The sequence below is a fragment of the Capsicum annuum genome, chromosome 9 (genome assembly GCF_002878395.1).
Source record: "Capsicum annuum cultivar UCD-10X-F1 chromosome 9, UCD10Xv1.1, whole genome shotgun sequence".
Taxonomy (NCBI): Eukaryota; Viridiplantae; Streptophyta; class Magnoliopsida; order Solanales; family Solanaceae; genus Capsicum; species Capsicum annuum.
Genome location: NC_061119.1, coordinates 3,981,356 through 4,004,342, shown reverse-complemented (window position 1 = coordinate 4,004,342; position 22,987 = coordinate 3,981,356). Strand labels below are relative to the sequence as shown.

Here is a 22,987-nt window from a genome sequence, read left to right as displayed (position 1 = left end):
TATTCGGTTTGTTGCATTTGCCCTATATCGAGAAGGATATGATCTGAGCACGAAATCATACTGGCATGAGATTTTTGCAATCTTGTGGTTTAAAAAGTAAGGGTATCCGTTTGGGTTGTTTAAGTGATTCGTGGATTTCCTTAGATTTTTTATTCGCTAGATTCGGGCCCTCGAAAGGTTTTAATTGCTTTTGGGATGAATTTCATGTGACTAAGGAGATGTGGGAGAGAAAGCGTCTTGAAGTCTTCACCCTCGCTTTGTTAGGTACTTTAGTGTTTCCACTAGAAGAAAGACGTATTAATACCTGTTTGTAATCTGTGGTGATGACCCTATTTCATAAGGATCAAAACAATAAGGGCATTAATCAAAAGGGCAGGTTCACTCTCATAACTATGATCTTAACATAAATATATAAGGCTTTAACTGAAGTGAAGAGGGGAAGGAGATTTTTTGAGGGCAGTAACCTGATATTGCAGTTACGGATAATGGAGCATTTGCATGCGCCTTCTTTAGTTAGACCAGACGTGTTAGATCATTGTATTCCCAATCGAGTGAAAGCCATGGACTCCAGGTTGCGTTTGGATAAATTCTCGTTACCCGTGGGAGTCGACGCTTGGATTGAATTTCTTGAGTCAAGAACCAAGGATAACATTTTGTGGACTTATCAGTGGCTTCGACCAAAGATAGTATTATTGGGCTGTCAGATGCAGCTCCCTTTAGTTATGTTAGGGCTCAATTGCACTAGACCATACAACCCTTCTAGGGTAATGCGCCAGTTGGGTAGGTTGCAGGACGTGCCACCAGCAGTGGATTTTCTGAAGGATATTGAGTACTTCAAGGACCAAGCCTTAGGTGAGAGCAAGTATGAGCAGTTTTGGAAGCATGCAACAAAGCTGGGTGTGGACACACTCAAAGAAAGTTTGGATAATTCGGGCTGCACTCAAGGATATAGGATTTGGCTTCAATCTATCCCTCGGGGTATCAGTCAACCCTTACCAGCACAGCTTAGAGGGAGAATACAGGAAGAATACATAGTAGACAACCATCAGGATGAAAGTGTAGGGTCCAAAGTGGAAACACTGAGGGTTCAGTTAGCAGATTTGTTCAAGACGGTAGAAAGGTGTCAGAATAATCTTTCCAAGTGCATTCCTCATGAGGTAGGAATACGGGCCCAAAGCTTCTTTCCCAATATCAGGGTGTCTTTACAGGATATGCTACAAAGTTTAAATGGGAGAAAGAGAACTTCAGAGGCAGGTCCATATCAGCCAAGGTCATCACGCAGAGCACCAATCTGAAAGAGCACTTCTTATCTTTATTCAATTTGAGTCTTTTATGTGTCTTTCATTGTAGGGTAGTGTCTGCTTTAAGTCGAAGTCAAGTTGTTTTTGGTATTAGAGTCTTTATTAGTAATTTCACCTATGTCGTCTTAGGGGTCTATAATGTTGTTTCATATTTGTTGTTTAGTTTTAAAGTGGTCCCAGACTTTTGTACGTTTTTGTTGTTTTCTTTCTTCAAAATGTTATGATGTTACGTCTTTCCTTGGTTTGTTTATTTCCGTTTTTGCAAAAAAAAAGTGGGTAATGTTTATGCACATGCTGCCCGAACTACGCAAGATCTGATTCATGTACAACATGATACGTAGGCAACCTACTTTTGGGTTCGATCTAGTCATTTTGTTTCGTTGTTTTTCATTATTTTTTCTCTTTTAAAGAAAAACAAAAGTCATAAAGAATGATAAAATAAAGGTAGATAACGAGAGAAAAGAAAAGAACAGAGATGGATATGAAAAAATAATATAATAATAATAATAATAATAAGTGTAGATAAAAAAAAGTGTAGACAAAAATCAGGATGATGTTAAAATGGCCTCGCTACCCTCAAAAGCTGGTAGAAATGAACATGAATTTAGGACAATTTTACCAATGTGATTCCCATGTTTGTTGTGTACCCTAATCCTAACGGATGTCGTCTTTGATGAGCATGTTCTTTCAGATAACAGTGGTAGGTTTGCAGCACTCTGGCTAGTCACCCATACTTCACTAGATCCAAACCAAAGCTCGCCATGGCTAGCAGGGAGATTGAAAATTTGCTCATTGACCCGGATCAGGATCACAGGGAAGAAAGTTCTGAACACAATGATGAGGTAGTAAGGCTCAGGCAACAATTGATAGATTTACACCGGGCATGGGCCAGCGGAATGCCTCCTCCTCCGCTCCCTGAAGGTCTTGGGAATATCTCTAATTGCCCACCGCTCTCTCAGACACAATTCTCTGCTCCTACTGAGTCACCTGAGCACGCACCAGGATTCACTCTGCGATATTATTATCCTGGCAGTTCTGGTGTGCCCTTAGCAGCTCCCCAATCAAGACCAGCTGCTCAGCCAGCGCCACCGATCACACCGGTATTCGTGGCTCCGCCACCACATGAAACTCCCATATATGTTGTGCGTCCCACAATGAGGCTTCCTAGGTCTGCCAATGAGCTAGTACTAAAGGTTTTAGATAGTCAGTATTATGCCCCAGAGCCTACTTTGCAAATGAATGAACCGTATGGGTACACTCAGCCGCCTGCATTTCCATTTGATATGGAGAAACCTGTCGCAATGGAGGAACAAGATATCATAGCCCAGAAATTAAAAAGTTTAGAATAGGCTATGAGAAATTTATAAGGAATCGGAGATTATAGGAGTGTTTCCTATAAAGATCTTTGCATGTTCCCAGACATCAAACTTCCCCCCGGTTTTAAGATGCCTAAGTCCGAGAAGTATGCAGGACATGATGATCCCGTTGCACACTTGAGACATTATTGCAACCAGTTGAGGGCTGCAGGAGGAAAGAAAGAACTTCTCATGGCCTTCTTTGGTGAGAGTCTTTCTGATCTGGCCTCAGAATGGTTTATCGATCGAGATATCGATAAATGGAACAGATGGGATGATTTGGCTTCTAAATTTGTACAATATTTTTAGTATAACATCGACCTGATTTCGGACGAAAAATCCTTGGTTAACATGAAGAAAAAAAGCACTGAAGGTTTTAGGGAATACGCGATAAGGTGGCGTGAACAGGCCGCCAGGGTAAAGCCTCTAATAAAAGAAAGTAAGTTGGTAGAAGTTTTCATTCAGGCACAGGATGAGACCTATTTTCAACATTTACTTTCGGCAATGGGAAAGTCTTTTATGGAAGTCCTCAAAATGGGGGAGATGATAGAGGATGGAATTAAGACCGGCCAAATAGTGAGTTTTGCCGTATTAAAAGCCACCACACAAGCGATTCAAGGTGGATCTGGCGCATTTGGAGGTAAAAAGAAGAAAGAGGACGTGGTAACTGTCGTAGTTGGAACCCATTCCTATCCCAAAAGACCACCTCGCCCCTATCCCCAATCCCATGCCCAAGTTTACGCCCAAGCTTCATATATTCCTCCCCACAATTACTACCCTCCACAAAATCCTTTATATTCCATTCCACCACCGCCGTACCCAGTATATAGCACGTAGCCATATGCCCAAACCCCTTCTTACCCGCAGTGGCACGCGCAAGCTCCACAAAATCGCCCATTCGCTCCACCAAATTACCAAAACCCCTTCAGACCCACCTTTCAGCCTAGGCCCGAGTATAAGAAGGAGAAGGCGGTCAAAAATCAATTCACACCTCTTGAGGAGTCATATGCTAGCTTGTTTGATAGGTTGAGAAAGTTGAAGGTTTTAAGCCCAATTCAAGGAAGGCTTTCAAATCTACTGCCAAGAAATCTCGATTATTCTTTAAGGTGTCGTATTGTTCTGATATGCCAGGCCATGATATCGAGAAATGCTGACATTTAAAGAGAGTTGTCCAAGATTTAACTAACACAAATCAGATGCTGGTCCAGGCTCCAGAGGGTCCAAACATTAACTAGAATTCATTGCCAACACATGCTGAAGCCAATATATTAGAATTGATATATGATGGGAAAGAGTATTTGAGGGGTTATAAGCCTATTGTCAAGATACAGACCATTGAGGAGAAATTGGTGAATGTAGCGGAGTCTTTAAAAACAATGTCATTGAGCCAGGAAGGAATGAGAGAAGTTAAAGCCCAAGAAAGCACAAAGAAACCCCTGATCACAGTACAGGGCACCAGAAGGTATGTTGATTTAAGTTAGGATAAACCCAAGTTGACGGTGGTGGGAGCTCTGAGTCAGCCCATCTTGACGGTAAAAGGAGCACTGGCAGCACCTATTGTCCTCAAACCGGTGACCTCCGATAGTTGATACAAAAAGAGTTCTTAGAATTATGGGCGGACTGTGATGACCTATCACGGGAAAGAAGTTGTGGAAGATGTAGATGAGGTAGGGGGTTTGACTAGGTCAGGAAGATGCTTCGTGCCTGAAAGCTTAAGAAAGTCCAAGACAACGGTGAGTGGACCGTCATCTATCAAAAAGCCTATCACTGAAGAAGAAGCCAAAGAATTTTTGAAAAAGATGAAATTGCCAGAGTACTCAATATTAGACCAGTTGAAGAAAACCCCTGCTCAAATTTTCCTTTTATCTTTGCTGTTGCACTCCAACGAGCATCGTGATGTTTTACTGAAGGTATTTAATGAAGCATATGTTCCAAGGGAGATTACAATCAACCAACTTGAGAAAATGGTTGGAAAAATCTTTGAGGTCAATCAGATCAGCTTTTTTGATGATGAATTGCCTGTTGAAGGTACAAGGCATAACCGGGGCCTTTACATTACAGTGAAGTGTGAAGATTTCTACGTCACTCATATTATGATTGATGGAGGTTCAGGTGCAAATATTTGCCCTATTTTTACTTTGCAAAAGTTGAATATTGGTGCTGACAGGATCAGGCCCAACAATGTATGTGTTAGGGCTTTCGATGGTGCGAAATTAAATTCCATTGGCGAAATAGAACTAATGTTGACCATAGGGCCTGTTGAGTTCGCCATAGAGTTTCAAGTATTGAATGTAGACTCCTCTTACAATCTGTTGTTGGGAAGGCCGTGGATCCACAAGGCTAAGGCGGTTGCATCTACACTGCACCGAATGATTAAGTTTGAGCATGACAGGCAAGAAGTAGTTATTCATGGTGAAGGAGATTTGTTAGCCTACGAAGTTCTCCCTTGTCTCTTATTGAAGCAAATAACGTAGAGAAGACATTCATCTATCAAATTTTTGATACAGTGCCAGTGAATCGTATCCTTGAATGGCAGGCTATACCGGGATCGCAATTTTCTTCTGCTTCTATCATGATGGTGAGTGAACTTTGAAAATATAGATTTGAGCCAGGATAGGGTTTGGGAGCGTCTCTGCATGGTATAGTTCATCCCATATGTCCAAGTGAGAACGTGGGCACGTTTGGTCTGGGATTTGAGCCTACGGCTGAAGATCTGAAGAAAGCCAAGGGAAGGAAAAAGGAAATATGGTCACTCCCTCGCCCAATGCCACTACTCAGTGAATCATTTGTTAAGAGCGGTGTCATGAAGCATGTGGAATTTGAAGTTGAATTGGTTGATGACTTCCAGAACCTTTTTATTGAAGTTGATATGGTCGAAGTAGGAGAAGGTACCAGTATGGCCGACGTGTAATTCATAGGTCCAGCTGTCCGGCTCAATAATTGGGAAGTCACTCCTCTCCCTGTCAGGAGGGAGTTTTGGTAGTTTATTTTATTTTTCTTTTTATTTATCCGAGTTATTTCAGGGTTGTAATTCGGATTTTAGTTTGTTTATGTTATGTTGGCATCTATGTTTAAACCCTTCTATCTTTTATTTAATAAAATGCAATGTCCCTTTTGTTTCGTGTCTAATATATTTTGTTTTTCTTTTCTTACACAGTTCTCTTTATACTGAGTCTAATGACATGACATGCATGCGAAATTTTCAGCCTGACCTTAAAATCCAAACTAATCAAGATGTAATGAAGCAGGATGGGGAATATGATGAAGAAGAAGCACTAGAAAAAATAAGCAAGGAGTTGGAACAGTTTGAAGACAAACCGAATCCTAATTTGAATGAGACTGAGCCAATAAATCTAGGGGATCAAGAAGATGTTAGGGAAACTAAAATCAGTGTACATGTTTTGCCACAGCTAAAAAAAAGAATGATTCAAGTATTAATTGATTGTAAGGATATTTTTGCATGGTCTTATGATGATATGCCTGGTTTAAGCACTGAATTAGTGTCTCACAAATTGCCAACTGATCCCGCATTCCCTCCTATCAAACAGAAGTTGAGGAAGTTTAAAACGGATGTAAGTATTAAAATTAAAAAGGAAATCATGAAACAACTTGAAGCCAAAGTAATTCGAGTAGCTCGCTATCCCATGTGGTTATCTAATGTTGTTCCCGTACCAAAGAAAGATGGAAAAATTTGAGTGTGTGTTGATTACCGTGATTTGAACAGAGCAAGTCCGAAAGATGATTTTCCACTGCCCAACATCCACATTTTGTTAGACAACTGTGCTAAACACGAGGTTGCCTCTTTTGTGGATTGTTATGCCGGATATCACCAGATCATTATGGATAATGAAGATGCGGAGAAGACATCTTTTATCACACCATGGGGAACTTATTGTTATCGAGTGATGTCGTTCGGTTTGAAGAATGCTGGAGCAATGTACATGAGAGCCATGACCACTATGTTTCATGTTATGATGCATAAGGAGATTGAGGTCTACGTGGACGATGTGATTATTAAGTCAAAAAGTCAGGCCGACCATGTTAAGGATGTACGAAAGTTCTTTGAAAGTCTTCGTAGGTATAATCTCAAACTCAACCCGGCAAAATGTGTATTTGGAGTTCCATCTGGAAAGCTGTTGGGGTTTGTAGTCAGCCGTCGGGGAATTGAATTGGACCCCTCAAAAATCAAAGTCATTCAGGATTTGCCCCCGCCCAAGAATAGAACGGAGGTGATGAGTTTGCTTGGTAGACTGAACTACATTAGCAGGTTTATTGCTCAACTCACAACCACTTATGAGCCCATATTCAAGTTACTGAAAAAGAGTGCTGCGATAAAATGGACTGAAGAATATCAGGAAGCATTCGATCGAATCAAAAGATATTTGTCAAATCCGCCCGTGCTGGTACCCCCGGAGCCTAGTAGGCCTTTGATCTTATATTTATCAGTCATGGATAATTCTTTCGGTTGTGTCCTGGGTCAACATGATGTCACAGGCAAAAAGGAGCAGGCTATGTATTATCTTAGCAAGAAGTTCACCGCATATGAGGCCAGGTATACTCTTCTTGAAAGGACGTGTTGTGCCCTAACTTGGGTAGAACAGAAGTTGAAGCATTATCTCTCATCCTATACTACTTATCTCATCTCCCCATGAATTCTTTGAAGTATATCTTTCAGAAGCCTATGCCAATGGGTCGATTGGCAAAGTGGCAAATATTGCTTACTGAGTTCGACATTGTATATGTGACTCGAACCGCCATGAAAGCCCAAGCCTTGGCAGATCATCTTGCTGTGAATCTCATCGATGAAGAGTACGAGCCATTAAAGACATATTTTCCTGATGAAGAAGTGTCGTGTATCGATGGAGTCGTTATAGATGCTGATCCTGGTTGGAGGTTATTTTTTGATGGAGCTGTCAATATAAAAGGAGTCGGAATAGGTGCGGTTCTTATCTCTAAATCGGGACAACATTTCCTGATAACAGCACAACTTCGATTCTACTGTACTAACAATATGGCAGAGTATGAAGCCTGCATTCTTGGTTTGAGGTTAGCGGTTGATATGAGAGTCGAAGAATTATTGGTGTTAGGAGATTCGGATTTGCTCGTCCATCAAATTCAAGGCGATTGGGAGACGCAAGATTTGAAGCTCATCCCGTATCGACAATGCTTGCAGGAGCTATGTCAATGGTTTTTGTTAGTAAAATTTAGGCATATTCCAAGGATTCGTAATGAAATTGCTGATGCTTTAGCCACTCTGTCTTCAGTGCTCCAACATCCTGACAAAGCCTACATCGATCCAGTGCATATACAGAGTCATGATCATCATGCTTACTGTAATGCGGTTGAAGAAGAGCTCGATGGAGAACCCTGGTTCTTGGATATCAAGCGATACATTCAGTCAGAAGAATACTCAGCATATGCCACCAACGATCAAAAGAGGACTATTAGGCGTTTGGCTAGTGGATTTTTCTTAAGTGGGGGAATCTTGTATAAGAGAACCCCAGATCTGGGACTTTTGAGGTGTGTAGATGCAAAAGAGGCCACGACAATCATGGTTGAAATATACTCTGGAGTATGCGGGTCACAAATGAATGATCATGTCTTGTCAAAGAAGATTCTTCGAGCAGGTTATTACTGGCTTATTATGGAAAATGATTCTATTCGATTTGTTCGAAAGTGTCATCAATGTCAGGTACACAGTGATCTGATACAATCTCCTCCTATAGTTGCATGCAATGGCCGCTCCATGGCCATTTCGTGGCTTGGGGAATGGATGTGATTGGACCGATTGAGCCAAAGGCATCAAATGGGCATAGATTCATTTTTGTAGCCATTGACTACTTCACAAAGTGGGTAGAAACAGTAACTTTCAAGTCAGTGACAAAGAAGACTGTGGTAGATTTTGTTCATGCCAATATCATTTGTAGATTTGGAATTCCTAAGATGATCATTATTGACAATGCTGCCAATCTCAATAGTCATTTGATGTAAGAAGTATGTCAATAGTTTAAGATCGTGCATCGAAATTCTACTCCATATCGTCCAAAGGCCAATGGTGCTGTAGAAGCCGCCAATAAGAATATAAAAAAGATACTGCGAAAAATGGTACAAGGGTCTAGACAGTGGCATAAAAAGTTGCCATTTGCATTGCTAGGTTATCGCACCACTGTTCGCACTTCAACAGGGGCAACTCCATATTTATTGGTGTATGGGATAGAGGCAGTCATCCCTGCAGAAGTTGAAATTCCCTCTCTTTGAGTCATTGTAGAAGCAGAGATTGATTATGACGAATGGGTAAAAACCCAACTGGAACATTTGAGTTTGATTGAGGAAAAAAGGCTAACGTCTGTGTCATGGCCAGTTGTATCAGAGGAGGATGGCTCGAGCGTATAACAAAAAGGTCCATCCCAGGAATTTTGAAGTTGGTCAGTTGGTATTGAGATATATCCTTCCTCACCAAGTTGAAGCGAAAGAAAAGTTCTCCCTTAACTGGCAAGGTCCCTTCGTTGTGAAGAAAGTGTTGCCCAATGGAGCCTTATATTTGACAGATATTAAAGGCAAAATGGAAAAAATGGATATCAATGCTGATGCGGTCAAAAGATATTATGTATGATATTTGATCCTTTTTTGATTTTATTGCATGTTTAGTACTTGCATTTTTGAAGATTGACATGATGAAGACATTTTGTTCTTCTATCCAAACATTGTGTCATCCTTTGTTTACCCGTTTGAGCTTCGTTTTATTTTTCTTTCATATCCCTCTTTTGGAATCAAAATAGAGTCAAAGATAAATGTCAAGAAAATAAGAATAAAAGAGAGAGTTCTAAAATAAAAAAAAATCAAATCCAAACAAAGAACAAGTTGATGGAACTACGTGCGACCTGATTCTCCTCTCTTAGGAGTGAGATACGTAGGATTCCCTATTTCGGGCTTGGTCCAACCAAATAAAGATCTAAAATTCACCCAGTCAACAAAGCTGGGGCATGAGTTAATGTGTTGTTTGAGTCGATTCCAAAAGTTGTAAGTCCCACCCCCACTTTAAGTATCGTTTGAGCCCCTTACCATCTTTTCTAACCTTAACCAAAAGCCAAGTTACAACCAAAGAAAGTCCTTCAGATCAATTTTTGATAATGTTAAGGCTAAGCATGCAATGGGTATGATGATACATTGTGAGGTACCACTTGTCTCCCTCAGCATAAGAAATTAGGAAAGAAATATAAAAATGAGAGAGTCTTATTGGTGAAAACCCCCGTAGGCATCATAAGGCGATGGTGAGTTGAGAGAAATACAAAAATGAGAGAGTCTTATTGGTGAAAACCCCCGTGGGCATCATAAGGCAATGGTGAGTTGAGAGAAATGAAAATGAGAGAGTCTTAGTGGTGAAAACCTTTACAGGCACCATAAGGCGATGGTGAGTGGAGAGAAATAAAAATGAGAGAGTCTTATTGGTGAAAACCCTCACGGGCACCGTAAGGCGATGGAGAGTTCAAGAGAAAAGCAAAAAGTGAAAAGAAAGAGATTTGTTGATGAAAGTCTTTTAAGATGTCATCAGTCTAATGTGATGTAGGAGTCCAATGGATTTGAGGAAACGGCTCAGCAGCAAAGGCATGAACTCAACAACAAATGGGGAGTTTGGATAGGAAGATCAGCTCAATCCAAAATGCATGTCATACTCATTGGAGTTGGTTGTCGTATTCAGATAAGTTTTCTTTTTGAATCTGGGACATTGCCCTTTTCTTTCATTTACATATTCATGCTTTTTGTCTTTCTTATGTCGTTTATCAAAATAAAAGTCACCATAATTTCTTTACATTTTAAGTCAAGTCTGTGTCAACACAAGCAAGAAAGGATTTCAAAATTTACTACCAGTCTTTCCAATTATATGAGGAAAAGCCAAGGAACAGCACAGGAAAGAAATATGATCGTAATTCAACACGAAGCAAAGGAAGTCTATCAACCGACAGACTATTGGATCCGTGGTAGCATTCAGATTTAGGAAAAGAGTGCACCTCAGGGGCATAGTAAAATGGAAACCCATTGTTTGAGTCAGAACTCATTTCCCTCAATCTGGATCTGGGTCAATGATGCGGCAAGACAGGGCAGGTGTCAGCAATTGGGGACAAAGATGAAAGGAATGAGTGCTGGGGCAGATACCTGAGAAGCCAAGAGCTGCAAGCCACCATTAAGTTTTTAACTGACAAATTTTCTTTGTTGAAATAGGGGCAAATTCTCTTCACTTAATTCAGCTACCATTGGAAATGCACATCCGTGGGATTTTACTTTATGTTCAGGACCCTCCTGAAAAATGGGATTTTACTTTATGTTCAGGACCCTCCTAAAAAATGGGAATTTACTTTCAGTTCAGGACCCTCGTGAAAAATGGGATTTCACTTTATGTTCAGGACCCTCCTGAAAAATGGGATTTTACTTTATGTTCAGGACCCTTCTGAAAAATGGGATTTTACTTTATGTTTAGGACCCTCCTGAAAAAATGGGATTTTACTTTATGTTCAGGACCCTCCTGAAAAATGGAATTTTACTTTATGTTCAGGACCCCTCCTGAAAAATGGGATTTTACTTTCTGTTTAGGACCCTCCTGAAAAATGGGATTTTACTTTCTGCTCAGAACTCTCCTGAAAAATGGGATTTTACTTAATGTTCAGGACCCTCCTGAAAAATGGAATTTTACTTTATGTTCAGGACTCCTGAAAAATGGGATTTTACTTTATGTTCAGGACTCCTGAAAAATGGGATTTTACTTTATGTTCAGGACCCTCCTGAAAAATGGGATTTTACTTCTGTTCAGGACCCTCCTGAAAAATGGGATTTTACTTTCTGTTCAGGACCCTCCTAAAAAATGGGATTTTACTTTATGTTCAGGACCCTCCTGAAAAATGGGATTTTACTTTCTGTTCAGGACCCTCCTAAAAAATGGGATTTTACTTTATGTTCAGGACCCTCCTGAAAAATAGGATTTTACTTTATGTTCAGGACCCTCCTAAAAAATGGGATTTTACTTTATACGCAGGACCCTCCTGAAAAATGGGAATTTACTTTCAATTCAGGACCCTTCTGAAAAATGGGACTTTACTTTTTGTTCAGGACCCTTCTGGAAAATGGGACAATGCTTTCAAAAATGAAATACTACTTTAGTATAATTTTTGTTTGGGATAATTTTCGTTCTAGTTTTAATTTTGGGTTTTAGGAGCTCGCCTGAAGAACAGCGTGATGAAATAGCAAGTCAGGAGCCCGCCTGAAGAACAGGGTGATGAAATAGCAAGTCCGGAGCCCGCCTGGAGAACAGAGTGAAGAAAATGAAAAGTCAAGCAACAAAGTAATGGAATAGCAAGTTAGGAGCCCACCTAGAGAATAGGGTGAACAAACAAAAAGTCAAGCAACAAAGCGAAGCAATTGAAAGCCAAGCAACAAGTTGGAAGAAATTGCAAGTCAGGAGCCCGCATGAAGAATAGGGTGATAAAAGTCGACTCAAGAGCCAACAGAAGCTGTAAAGATAGGATTTTGAAATTTCATTTATGTTTTAACTTGGTAAATTTTCATTTTTTGATGTAATGACAGAGCCGCGGATCGGAAACTCGATGGAACCTCACTCGACTCTCCAACTCGGTATAGTCCATCTCCTTCCAAAAGTTGAGATACTTGTCACTCGATCCTCTCATAATGTGAGTAGGTGGGATGTCTTAAGTCAAAACCCGGTTGTCCTTCTTCCTTCTGTTTCTTTCTTTGGATAATGGTCGGGTCAAAATTTGGTCTCGCTGTCTACTTCTTTTTCTGAAAACACTTCATGTTTACATTCAAAGGGGGCATAATGTAGACACCTAATTTCGTCCCTCCCCAATGTCGTTTTACCCATTTTTACCTTATCCTACCGTGTACCCTCACCCATGTGATAATCCCTCCACAAAATGACAAAACATAACAATCCCCTAACAAATTTTGTCTTATACTAGCAACCTACCCAAACAAAAATAGACACCTAACCCTTATCCCTCCAATTAAAAAACAACACCTACCTACCCTATCCTAACAAACTCTACCCCACCTCACCACTACCCCCTTACCCCACCCTCACCTCATATATACACACACAAAAGAGAAGCAGAAAAGGGATGAAGGATCCATCTTCCTCATTCTACATGCATACACAAATTCCTAGCAACACGCAGCAACAAACAACCATGGAGACAATAGTACACACCAGGTGAGAGAGGAAAGAATAGGAGGAGAGTGAATTAAGGAAGAGCTGATATACAGAGAGAGAGATGGACGAAAAAAAAAAAGGAATCTCCATGGTTGTTCTTCTCAGCCATAAACACACGTACACCTACACACCCTAGATCACACACACACATAGAACATTGAGAAAGAGAGATCGAGAGTAAGAGCTGAGGGAACACAGTTTTTGAGTGGGGTCACTGTTCCAGCGACAGACTCGCCAAAAACGTGTCAAAGTTGTCACAAATTTGGCATAAACTCACCTAAAAACCATAAAAATAGTCCTGCCCCACCTTAAGCTTTGAAACCAGCCACTAAGCTAGCTGAAATCGGCCTATTTAAGTTGATTCTGGTGATATTCGAGTAGTTTTGGCGAAGCTAATGACAGTAACCCAACTCCATCTAGCTTGATCTCGCTGTTCTGGTGAATAGTAACAGCATCGGCAGAAGTATTAGTTTAGGGATTTGGGTTCCATTCATCTTGATCGATTAATCGGGGTCAATTTCGGATTTGACCATTACTGGAGGTTTGATTCAAGTTGAGGTCGATTGAATCAAGGTCGACTTTAAGGATTTTGGATGCGGGCTCTACTCTGTTTAAGCAGAATAATACATCAAATTTTGAAAGCTTTATCTAAGGATTTTGGATTTTGGAATTCCCCTATTATCGACGAAAGCAGTCTATCAGGTTGAGAGCTTCAATTTTGGCGGTACCAAGCTTGGGAGTTTTTTCGATTGAGGTCTTCTATTCGGGATTTGAAATTCGGGCTTCTTTAACATCATTATTCAACTGAAATTGATTATCGAAAGGTCCACTTTCTTAACTCCCTTTTCTTTACCTTGATTTGTTGAATTGTCTTGATTATGTTGGTGCAACCATGGTTGGTGGATTTTTGTTGAAGTTCTGATGTGATGATTATATGCGTAATGTGATTGATAAAAAATGAAGTTAGAGGGGCGGGATCGAGAAATTGATAAAAAGAATGATTTTAGATTAATGTTAGTTTGTCGGTTGTTCTGTTTCATCCGGAATAAAATTTTAAATTTGTGAACATGATTGGATCGTGTTTAGGTTGAAATGGATAGGCAATATAGGTTCAGGTAGGCAAGAATTTAAGATTGATGTTTTGGTTGGATGTTGGAATGTGCGTGTAAATGTTTCTTTCTAGTTTATCGTATTTAATTCAATTGTATAATTTGGCCGGGAATGCCCTGAAGTATCTGTAGACATATTTATTCACCGGGGAATGCCCCGAGGTATCATGTACCCGGAGGACATTCATGGTGAAGGCCCGAGGCGTCGGGTAGAGCATTAGTTTAGGATTAGCGTAGGTTTACTTTCAGTCCCTTTTTATTTCGGATTGTAATAATTGGACTGGACTTTACATTTCAGATTGTTTTGTTTTGTTTGATTATTTTGTGTGCTTTTTGTGCGATTTATACATTTCTTAGCGCCAAAAATCGTCGATACACTCTATCAAGCGACCGTGGTTGAACCACGGGATCAAGAGGTGCCTAACACCTTCCCCTCGGTCAACAGAATTCCTTAGCCGGAATCTCTGTTCGCAAACCAGTTTAAAGAGTCAAATGGTTTTCTTGCAAAGGATTATCTAACGGTGACTTGGCACACCAGATTATGCCAAGTGGCGACTCTGAGTAAAAAATGTAAATAATTCTTTTCCGAAGCAAATTTTCATTTCTTGTTACTTAATAATTAAAACCCTTTCGAACATTAATTTATAACCACATTTTTTGGAGTTGAAAAAGGGGTGTGACAAAGAGAAAATGTTGAATTAAACTATAACAACTATGAGCCTTTTTAGCATTCCTAAACAATCTTATTCTCTCTATAAATTTAGATTCAATCTATGCTAGAACAATATCACTTTCAATAGTAACACCTGTGTGGAGTTTTCAATTTCTTTACCTCCGTGTATGATAGATGATAGCACTCCATAAAGCTGCAACCACTTCTTTATAGAATTACTTCCAGTACCTGTCTCACCTCCCCTTTGTGGAACTGGTTGCCTGCCCACGATTGTAGCTCAGTCCTCAATTTTCCTATCCACTCACATTGTGCAAGTAAGTGTAGAGATGTTTCAATTCTTTAACTATCACTTAAACAACACTCAATATAATCCAGATGTATATGCAGATGCTACAATTTTGCCTTCGTTAGTAATCTTCCATGCACGACTAACCATGTAATCATTCTATATCTTGGTTGAGCCACAAAAATCTAAACAAGATCAGCAATTTTTAGTCTGGTCTGAATACCCAACATTGCAATGTAACTAGCAGTTATTGAGTAATAACCAGAGTGTGTCAATGTTTATCTACCTTTTGTATATGATTGAGCCATGTCTACCTTAAGTGCATTGATTTTCTTTCAATACCAACCACAATTTATTGGAGGGTTGTGTAATCAAATTGAATCATCATTTCTCATCTACAATCCATGTACCCACCTGACCCATAATGAGTCTTGCTTTTCTGATAATTGCCACAATAATTTGCCTACTGGGGCAATACTCCAGCTTCTACAATTCTTCACATTTAAACACCTGCCTTCTTTGGCCAACAAATCTTTTTCCATGCTATCAATGGTATTTTCCTATTCTCCTCATCACCCCCACAAATAATCCCTGAAGATTCTATTAACCTCTTTGAGTATACTTTGAGAAGAAAAGATAGATCCCCAAAAGTCATATATTGAGAATAGGACTGCATTCACCACTTGAATTCTACTAGCATAAGAAAACATTTTGGCATAACCAAAGATAATTCTATGTGTAATGTTACGTATCAACCATTGATATTTCACTTTCTTTCACTTTTTGAATGATAAGGAAAGTCCAAGGTACCTAATTGGAGAAAATCTTGTCATGGAAAGAAGTTACTCTTTAGTGTTATCATTAGTACCAGCTATGAAGATGTTGAATTTTTTAGTATTTGCCTCAAAATCTATGACTAAGCTGAAATAGGATAATGCCTTTATTACTTTGGTGACAGAACTGGTATCACCTTTGCAGAAGACCATCCAATCATCCGCAAAGATCAACTAAGTTAGCTTAAATTATTGACACATGGGGTGATACAAAAATTCAAGCGGCTGACTCATACACTTCAATATTCTAGTAAGGTACTCCATAACCAAAACAAATATCAAAGGAGACATGGCGTACCCCTATGATACAAATCAGTCCACCAAAATGTCAAAGTAGTCCACAAAATGTGATAAGAACAACCAACACAAAGGAATACAAGATGACAAACACATGCAAAATAATGAAAGGATAGATAGTGAGACCAAGATTATTAAAAGATTAAGAACCAAGTATATTTCAACATTAACCCCTAATGAATGTAATAATCAAAACCACACTTTTACGGTGACCGCTAAGGTAATCGACTCACTTCAAAATCTACCGTTTCCAAACAAAGAACAATATTGGTTTTTCCAAGCCCTATACTAAGGATGACTTTTCCAAGTCTTAACTAAGACTATACTAAGGTGGTCTACTCTCAAGAGAGAGGATTTCAAGTGTTTCAATCTTTCATCTTTTTATAAACTAACTAGCAAATGAACTAATAGAACCTATTTATAGTCTAACTTACTACATAACAAAATGACCACAATACCCTTAATGAAAAGGGGTGGTCATGGAGTGTTACTTGGACAAGGCTAAGTAACCAAAATGTCCTTAATGAAGGCCCAAAACCGTGAGTCCTCAATCTTCAATGGTCCAAGCAATCTTTCACACGTGGGATTGCTCTTTGGTGTACTCAAATCAGCCCCTCCATGTAGGATCTCATTTCCTTAATGCGACCAAAGCTTGATGCCCCACGTACTGACTTCAAATTATATCATTGAAAGCTAAGGCGGTCATTTGAATAGTATCATCCTCCCCTTCTTGAAAAGGATTCGACCTCGAATCTAAACCTTGCAAAACCAAACAAATACAAACTCCTCATGGCATGAGGGTTAGGGTAAACACGACAAATCACCTTAACATGCCAAGGTTGCACATATTTAGAATATAACCAAGGATCCTTTGAATGAAATATTAAAAACTCAATGAAAAATGTACGAAGGATTTGGTTATGGGATTCACCAAAAGTGACACTTTGTTTGTCATGTAGACCAATCAACAAGTTGGGTACACCAACATCACCATTTCCATATTTGGCACCGGGGTCAAACGGGAAGAGTAGCCATAGACACGAGTCTAGACAACACTCCTTTTTCCCGTGGTCTCTACCCAAACTAAATGACATACTTTCTACAATAACATACATATCATCGAAAGAAAATAGAGAGTAGAGAATCACTCAAGTCGACTTCTACTAAGGTGCCCTCATGTGTGTACTCACTACTAGTTTTTCGATCATCACCATGAGTACTCTCAACAATGAAGTCACACAAAGTAGAAGAAGGAATAACTTCCAAGACTACACATTCCTTACCCTTAAGAGTACTCTCATCTTCCAAGAAGAGATTTTCATCTTTAGGAGGAATGTTGTCACACCATAGTGGGTTAACATATAGGCTATAGCCTCCAAGGTAAGCTATACCATCTTTTTCACCACTAGGCTCATTAGGAGTGTTTATATAATTTTCAAACAAGACATTATACCTAAAGAGTGCATGATCCAACCCACGGGCAGATTTGGAACAAACAAGTTCCTCACTCTCTAAGAGATCAATATCAAGTTTCAAAGCGGCTTTAAGCACAAGATTGTCCCAAGAATAGCTCTCGGGTTCACTCCCCTTTTGTTGACCAACTTTTTCAAATACTTCACTCACTTGAGTTTGATTAATCACATCACACACATACTTAAGTGGTGGATAATTTTCACAAATAGGTTGATCAACACCAATTACACAAGACGATGTACTTCTATTCAACATATAGGCTTCAACAATAAGTGGACATAAATTGATCTTACAAGAAGAGTCAATTTGGTCATCAATAGGATCAACTAGTGTATCCACACTCACAACATGTACATTATCAACAAAAGGTAAAGAATCATTAAACTCACAAGTAAGTAAGCTACTATTCACACTCAATGGGCTACTAGCCACACAATTATCATTCACTTGAACAAACGTGTAAGAGTTAGCTATTTTACCTTGAAGTTCCTGAGTCGACTCTCCTTTGCCATATTGTAAAGGACCTCCACAAGCTTGGGCAGCAACTTCACTTTGGCATAGCTCTCTTTCACTTGCCATGTCGGTACCTACACAAATGTCCTTAGAAATAAAAGGACAAACAATGTTAGCTCGGTTTGGTGACAATACCCTCACTTCGCTCCGCACAACCTCTCCTTTTTCCACTCTCAGATTACCACCTTGCACATCTTTACTCCTCTCAATATTTTGTCTTACATAAGTATTCTTATTGGAGTAAGTATCTACATCTCTTTGCGGCTCAAGTAGCATGTATGTCACAAGGTGATTTCCCCACCGGTCTCTTACAATATTTGGCCAATTTTGTACATTAGGAACTCTATGTTGTGCAAATCAATTGGCACCGAAGCATACATGACCGTATGTTAATGGAAGAATATCACACCACACCTCCTCATGGTATTCAAATTGGGAGAAGACAACTTTGACCCTCTCAGTAACCTTAAACCCGTCCAAGAAGTATGGAACAAGTAAAGGCTCGTAAAAAACCCCAAGTAGTCAACCATGGATGGAACGATGTAGTTTCTATAGTACCTATCATTTAACACAATGAGGCAGTCCGGTATCCCGCAAATGGTCACCTTTTCAGAGTGTACACTCCTTCTCAGATCAACATTGTAAAGCACACGAGTACCCCTCGATTTTGGAGATGCATACCCTCTTCTTCTCGTTGGACAACCTCCACTAGAGCTGGTATAACCATTCACACTATATCGACCTTGATAAGAAGTACTACAAGGTGGAGAGTATGAATCTTCACACTCCTCATGTGTACTCTCATCATAGCTCTCATAAACTTTGTGAACGAAAGGGTTATACCTCACACCAAATCTAGGTTCGGAGTGAGAAGTGTAAGACTCCTCACACGCCCCAACGTCATCATAAGATCCATCATGAGGTCCTACATCATCTCCAAATTCACCATAAGCACTAGGCACTCCATTCACTTCATTTCCCCCTCAAAACCGTAACTCTCAAATCTGTCTAAGTTTTGATCATGGCTATTTTCATAGCCTCCGCAATCTCCCTCAACTTCGTAGCCATAAAACCCTTCACTACAATCATAGTCTCCAATGTTGCAGTCAAAATAATTCCCAGCTATCGAAGACATGTTCCCCTTATATCACCTTTGTACCTACACGATGAACAAGTAAGATTAGTAGTAAAAGCTCCTCACCAACACTCGTATACACCCACCTTTGTGATTCTCACAATTGGAGCGGCAAATATTGAAAGTTGCTTATACTCCGGTAGTCAATAGGATGTCAATTCTACTTGGCGGCTGGAATGGATTCTTGTTTGAATGACTCAAGGCACAAAAACAAAATTTACTTACGAACTTGAAACAAAGAAAATACTATGACTTATAAACGAGAAAAACATAAAATACAATGCTTAACACGAAAGAAAACGTACTTAAAAACTAATCTACAATCTAGTAGGTATTTACTAGTTTGCTAATTAGTATGAGAACCAACAAAATGGAAACCAATAGAATAAAAAAAGTGAAACTAGGAATTCCAACGTTCTTGAGCTATTGATGATGTAGCACTCGACTACTGGTCGATGGACAAAAAAAAATATTATTGAAATTGAAAAATTTTTTTCCACAATTTTGGTTGTTCAAATTTCACAAAGATGGGGGAAATTTCAGTTTTGGTAGGTTAACAAACAAGACTTTAAGCCCTTTTTTTTTTAAATTCAAACCTTGACCAACTTTCACCTTTTTGGCAAGACAACCTTTTAGAGGTTTTGTCCCCCTTTCCTCTTTTGGCTTGTTTAGAAAAATGAACTTACTCCCTTTTGGTATGAAGACTTTTGAGGGGTATTTTATTTTTTTCCCCATTGGTAATGTCTTCAAAGTTTTTTCAAGACTAACAAGAACCCGCACTCTCTTCCCTTTGAATTTGGATCAAACAACAACCTTTTACAAGACTTCTTCAACACAACACAAGAACTTCAACAAGAACAACAAAGCCGTCCATTCTTCCCACAACAACTTGCAAATTTTTTTTTGCTCAAGAACTTGGGTTAGACTCAAGTAGTGTTAGAGAGGAAGAAAATCAACACAAGAAACAACAAAGACAACCAAAACAACACCTAAATCTAGACACAAATTCGGTCAAATAACAACAACACTTCGGCCAAGACACCGAACCTGTAGAATAACTTCTTTTTGTGAGATTTTTGACCTTGGACACCTCTTCTAATGTTAGGAAATAAAGATCTAACACTAGAACACACAAAACACACAAAAATCACAAGAAAACTAGGCTTCAAATTTTGGCCTAAACACAAAAACGTGGACAGATTACTATTTTTGAATTTTTCAGCTTTTTAACATTTTTTTTATTTTTGAGTGAAAAAATCCAAGATTGATCTCGTGGGAACGAAATCAATGATTGCTTTGATACCAAATAATACAAATCAGTCTACCAAGATGCCAAAACAGTCCACAAAACGTGATAAGAACAAGCAACACAAAGGAATACAAGATGACAAACACAAAAACACATTGATTTGTAAAATAATGAAAGGATAGATAGTGAGACCAAGATTATTACAAGATTAAGAACCAAGTATATTTCAACATTAACCCCTAATGAATGTAATAATCAAAATCACACTCTTACGGTGACCGCTAAGGTAATCAACTCACTTCAAAATCCACCGTTTTCAAACAAAGAACAATATTGGTACTAAGGATGACTTTTTCAAGTCCTAACTAAGACTATACTAAGGTGGTCTACTCTCAAGAGAGAGGATTTCAAGTGTTTCAATCTTTCATCTTTTCATAAACTACCTAGCAAATGAACTAATAGAACCTATTTATAGTCTAACTTATTACAAACAAAATGACCACAATACCCTTAATGAAAAGGGGTGGTCATGGAGTGTTACTTGGACAAGGCTAAGTAACCAAAATGTCCTTAATGAAGGCCCAAAACCGTGAGTCCTCAATCTTCAATGCTCCAAGCAATCTTTCACACGTGGGATTGCTCTTTGGTGTACTCAAATCGGCCCCTCCATGTAGGATCTCGTTTTCTTAATGCGACCAAAGCTTGATGCCCCACGTACTGACTTCGAATGATGTCATTGAAAGCTAAGGAGGCCATTTGAATCATATCATCCTCCCTTCTTGAAAAGGATTCGACCTCAAATCTAAACCTTGCAAAACCAAAGAAAGAACACACAAATACAAACTTCTCATAGCATGAGGGTTAGGGTAAACACGACAAATCACCTCAACATGCCAAGGTTGCACATATTTAGAATATAACCAAGGATCCTTTGAATGAAATATTAAAAACTCAATGAAAAATGTACGAAGGATTTGGTTATGGGATTCACCAAGAGTGACACTTTCTTGTCATGTAGACCAAGCAACAAGTTGGGTACACCAACATCACCATTTCTATATTTGGCATCGGGGTCAAACGGGAAGAGTAGCCATAAACACGGGTCTAGACAACAATCCCCTTTCCCGTGGTCTCCACCCAAACTAAATGACATACTCTCTACAATAACATACATATCATCGAAAGAAAATAGAGAGTAGAGAAATATATCACTCAAGTTGACTTCTACCAAGGTGCCCTCATGTGTGTAATCACTACTAGTTTTCCAATCATAACCATGAGTACTCTCAACAATGAAGTCACACAAAGTAGAAGAAGGAATAACTTCCAAGACTACACATTCCTTACCCTTAAGAGTACTCTCATCTTCCAAGAAGAGATTTTCATCTTTAGGAAGAATGTTGTCACTCCATAGTGGGTTAACATATAGGCTATAGCCTCCAAGGTAAGCTATGCCATCTTTTTCACCACTAGGCTCATTAGGAGTGTTTATATCATTTTCAAACAAGACATTATACCTAAAGTGTGCATGATCCAACCCACGGGCAGATTTGGAACAAACACTCTCTAAGAGATCAATATCAAGTTTCAAAGCGGCTTCAAGCACAAGATTGTCCCAAGAATTGCTCTCGGGTTCACTCCCCTTTTGTTGACCAACTTTTTCAAATAATTCACTCACTTGAGTTTGATTAATCACATCACACACATACTTTAGTGGTGGACAATTTTCACAAATAGGTTGATCAACACCAATTACACAAGACGATGTACTTTCATTCAACATATAGGCTTCAACACTAGGTGGACATGAATTGATCTTACAAAAAGAGTCAATTTGGTTATCAATAGGATCAACTAGTGTATCCATACTCACAACATGTACATCATCAACAAAAGGCAAATAATCATTAAACTCACAAGTAAGCTACTATTCACACTCAATGGGCTAGTAGCCACACAATTATCATTCACATGCACAAAAGTGTAAGAGTTAGCTATTTTACCTTGAAGTTCCTGAGTCGACTCTCCTTTGCCATATTGTGAAAGACCTCCACAAGCTTGGGCAACAACTTCACTTTGGCATAGCTCTCTTTCACTTGCCATGTCGGTACCTACACAAATGTCCTTAGAAATAAAAGGACAAACAATGTTAGCTCGGTTTGGTGGCAATCCCCTCACTTTGCTCCGCACAACCTCTCCTTTTTCCACTCTCAGATTACCACCTTGCACATCTTTACTCCTATCAATATTTTGTCTTGCATAAGCATTCTTATTGGAGTAAGTATCCACTTCTCTTTGCGGCTCGAGTAGCATGTATGTCACGAGGTGATTTCCTCACTGGTCTCTTACAATATTTTGCCAATTTTGTACATTTAGAACTCTATGTTGTTCAAATCAATCGGCACCGAAGCATACATGACCGCATGTTAATGGAAGAATATCGCACCACACCTCCTCATGGTATTCATATTGGGAGAAGACAACTTTGACCCTCTCAGTAACCTTAAACCTGTCCAAGAAGTATGGAACAAGTAAAGGCTCGCA

The 22,987-nt window shown here is 39.3% G+C and overlaps 1 protein-coding gene across 1 annotated transcript in view; it reads right to left on the bottom strand.

Annotated features, from left to right (window-relative positions):
* Positions 1 to 22,546, bottom strand: part of LOC107841718 (MADS-box transcription factor 2-like) — a 28,161-nt gene extending 5,615 nt beyond the window's left edge. The window contains exons 1-2 of the mRNA XM_047397000.1: positions 22,447 to 22,546; positions 18,026 to 18,133 (exon numbers count right to left, since the gene is read on the bottom strand). Coding sequence (XP_047252956.1) covers positions 18,026 to 18,133; positions 22,447 to 22,546 — 208 coding nt within the window. The remainder of the gene's footprint in view (positions 1 to 18,025; positions 18,134 to 22,446) is intronic.
* Between the last annotated feature and the right edge of the window lie 441 nt (positions 22,547 to 22,987).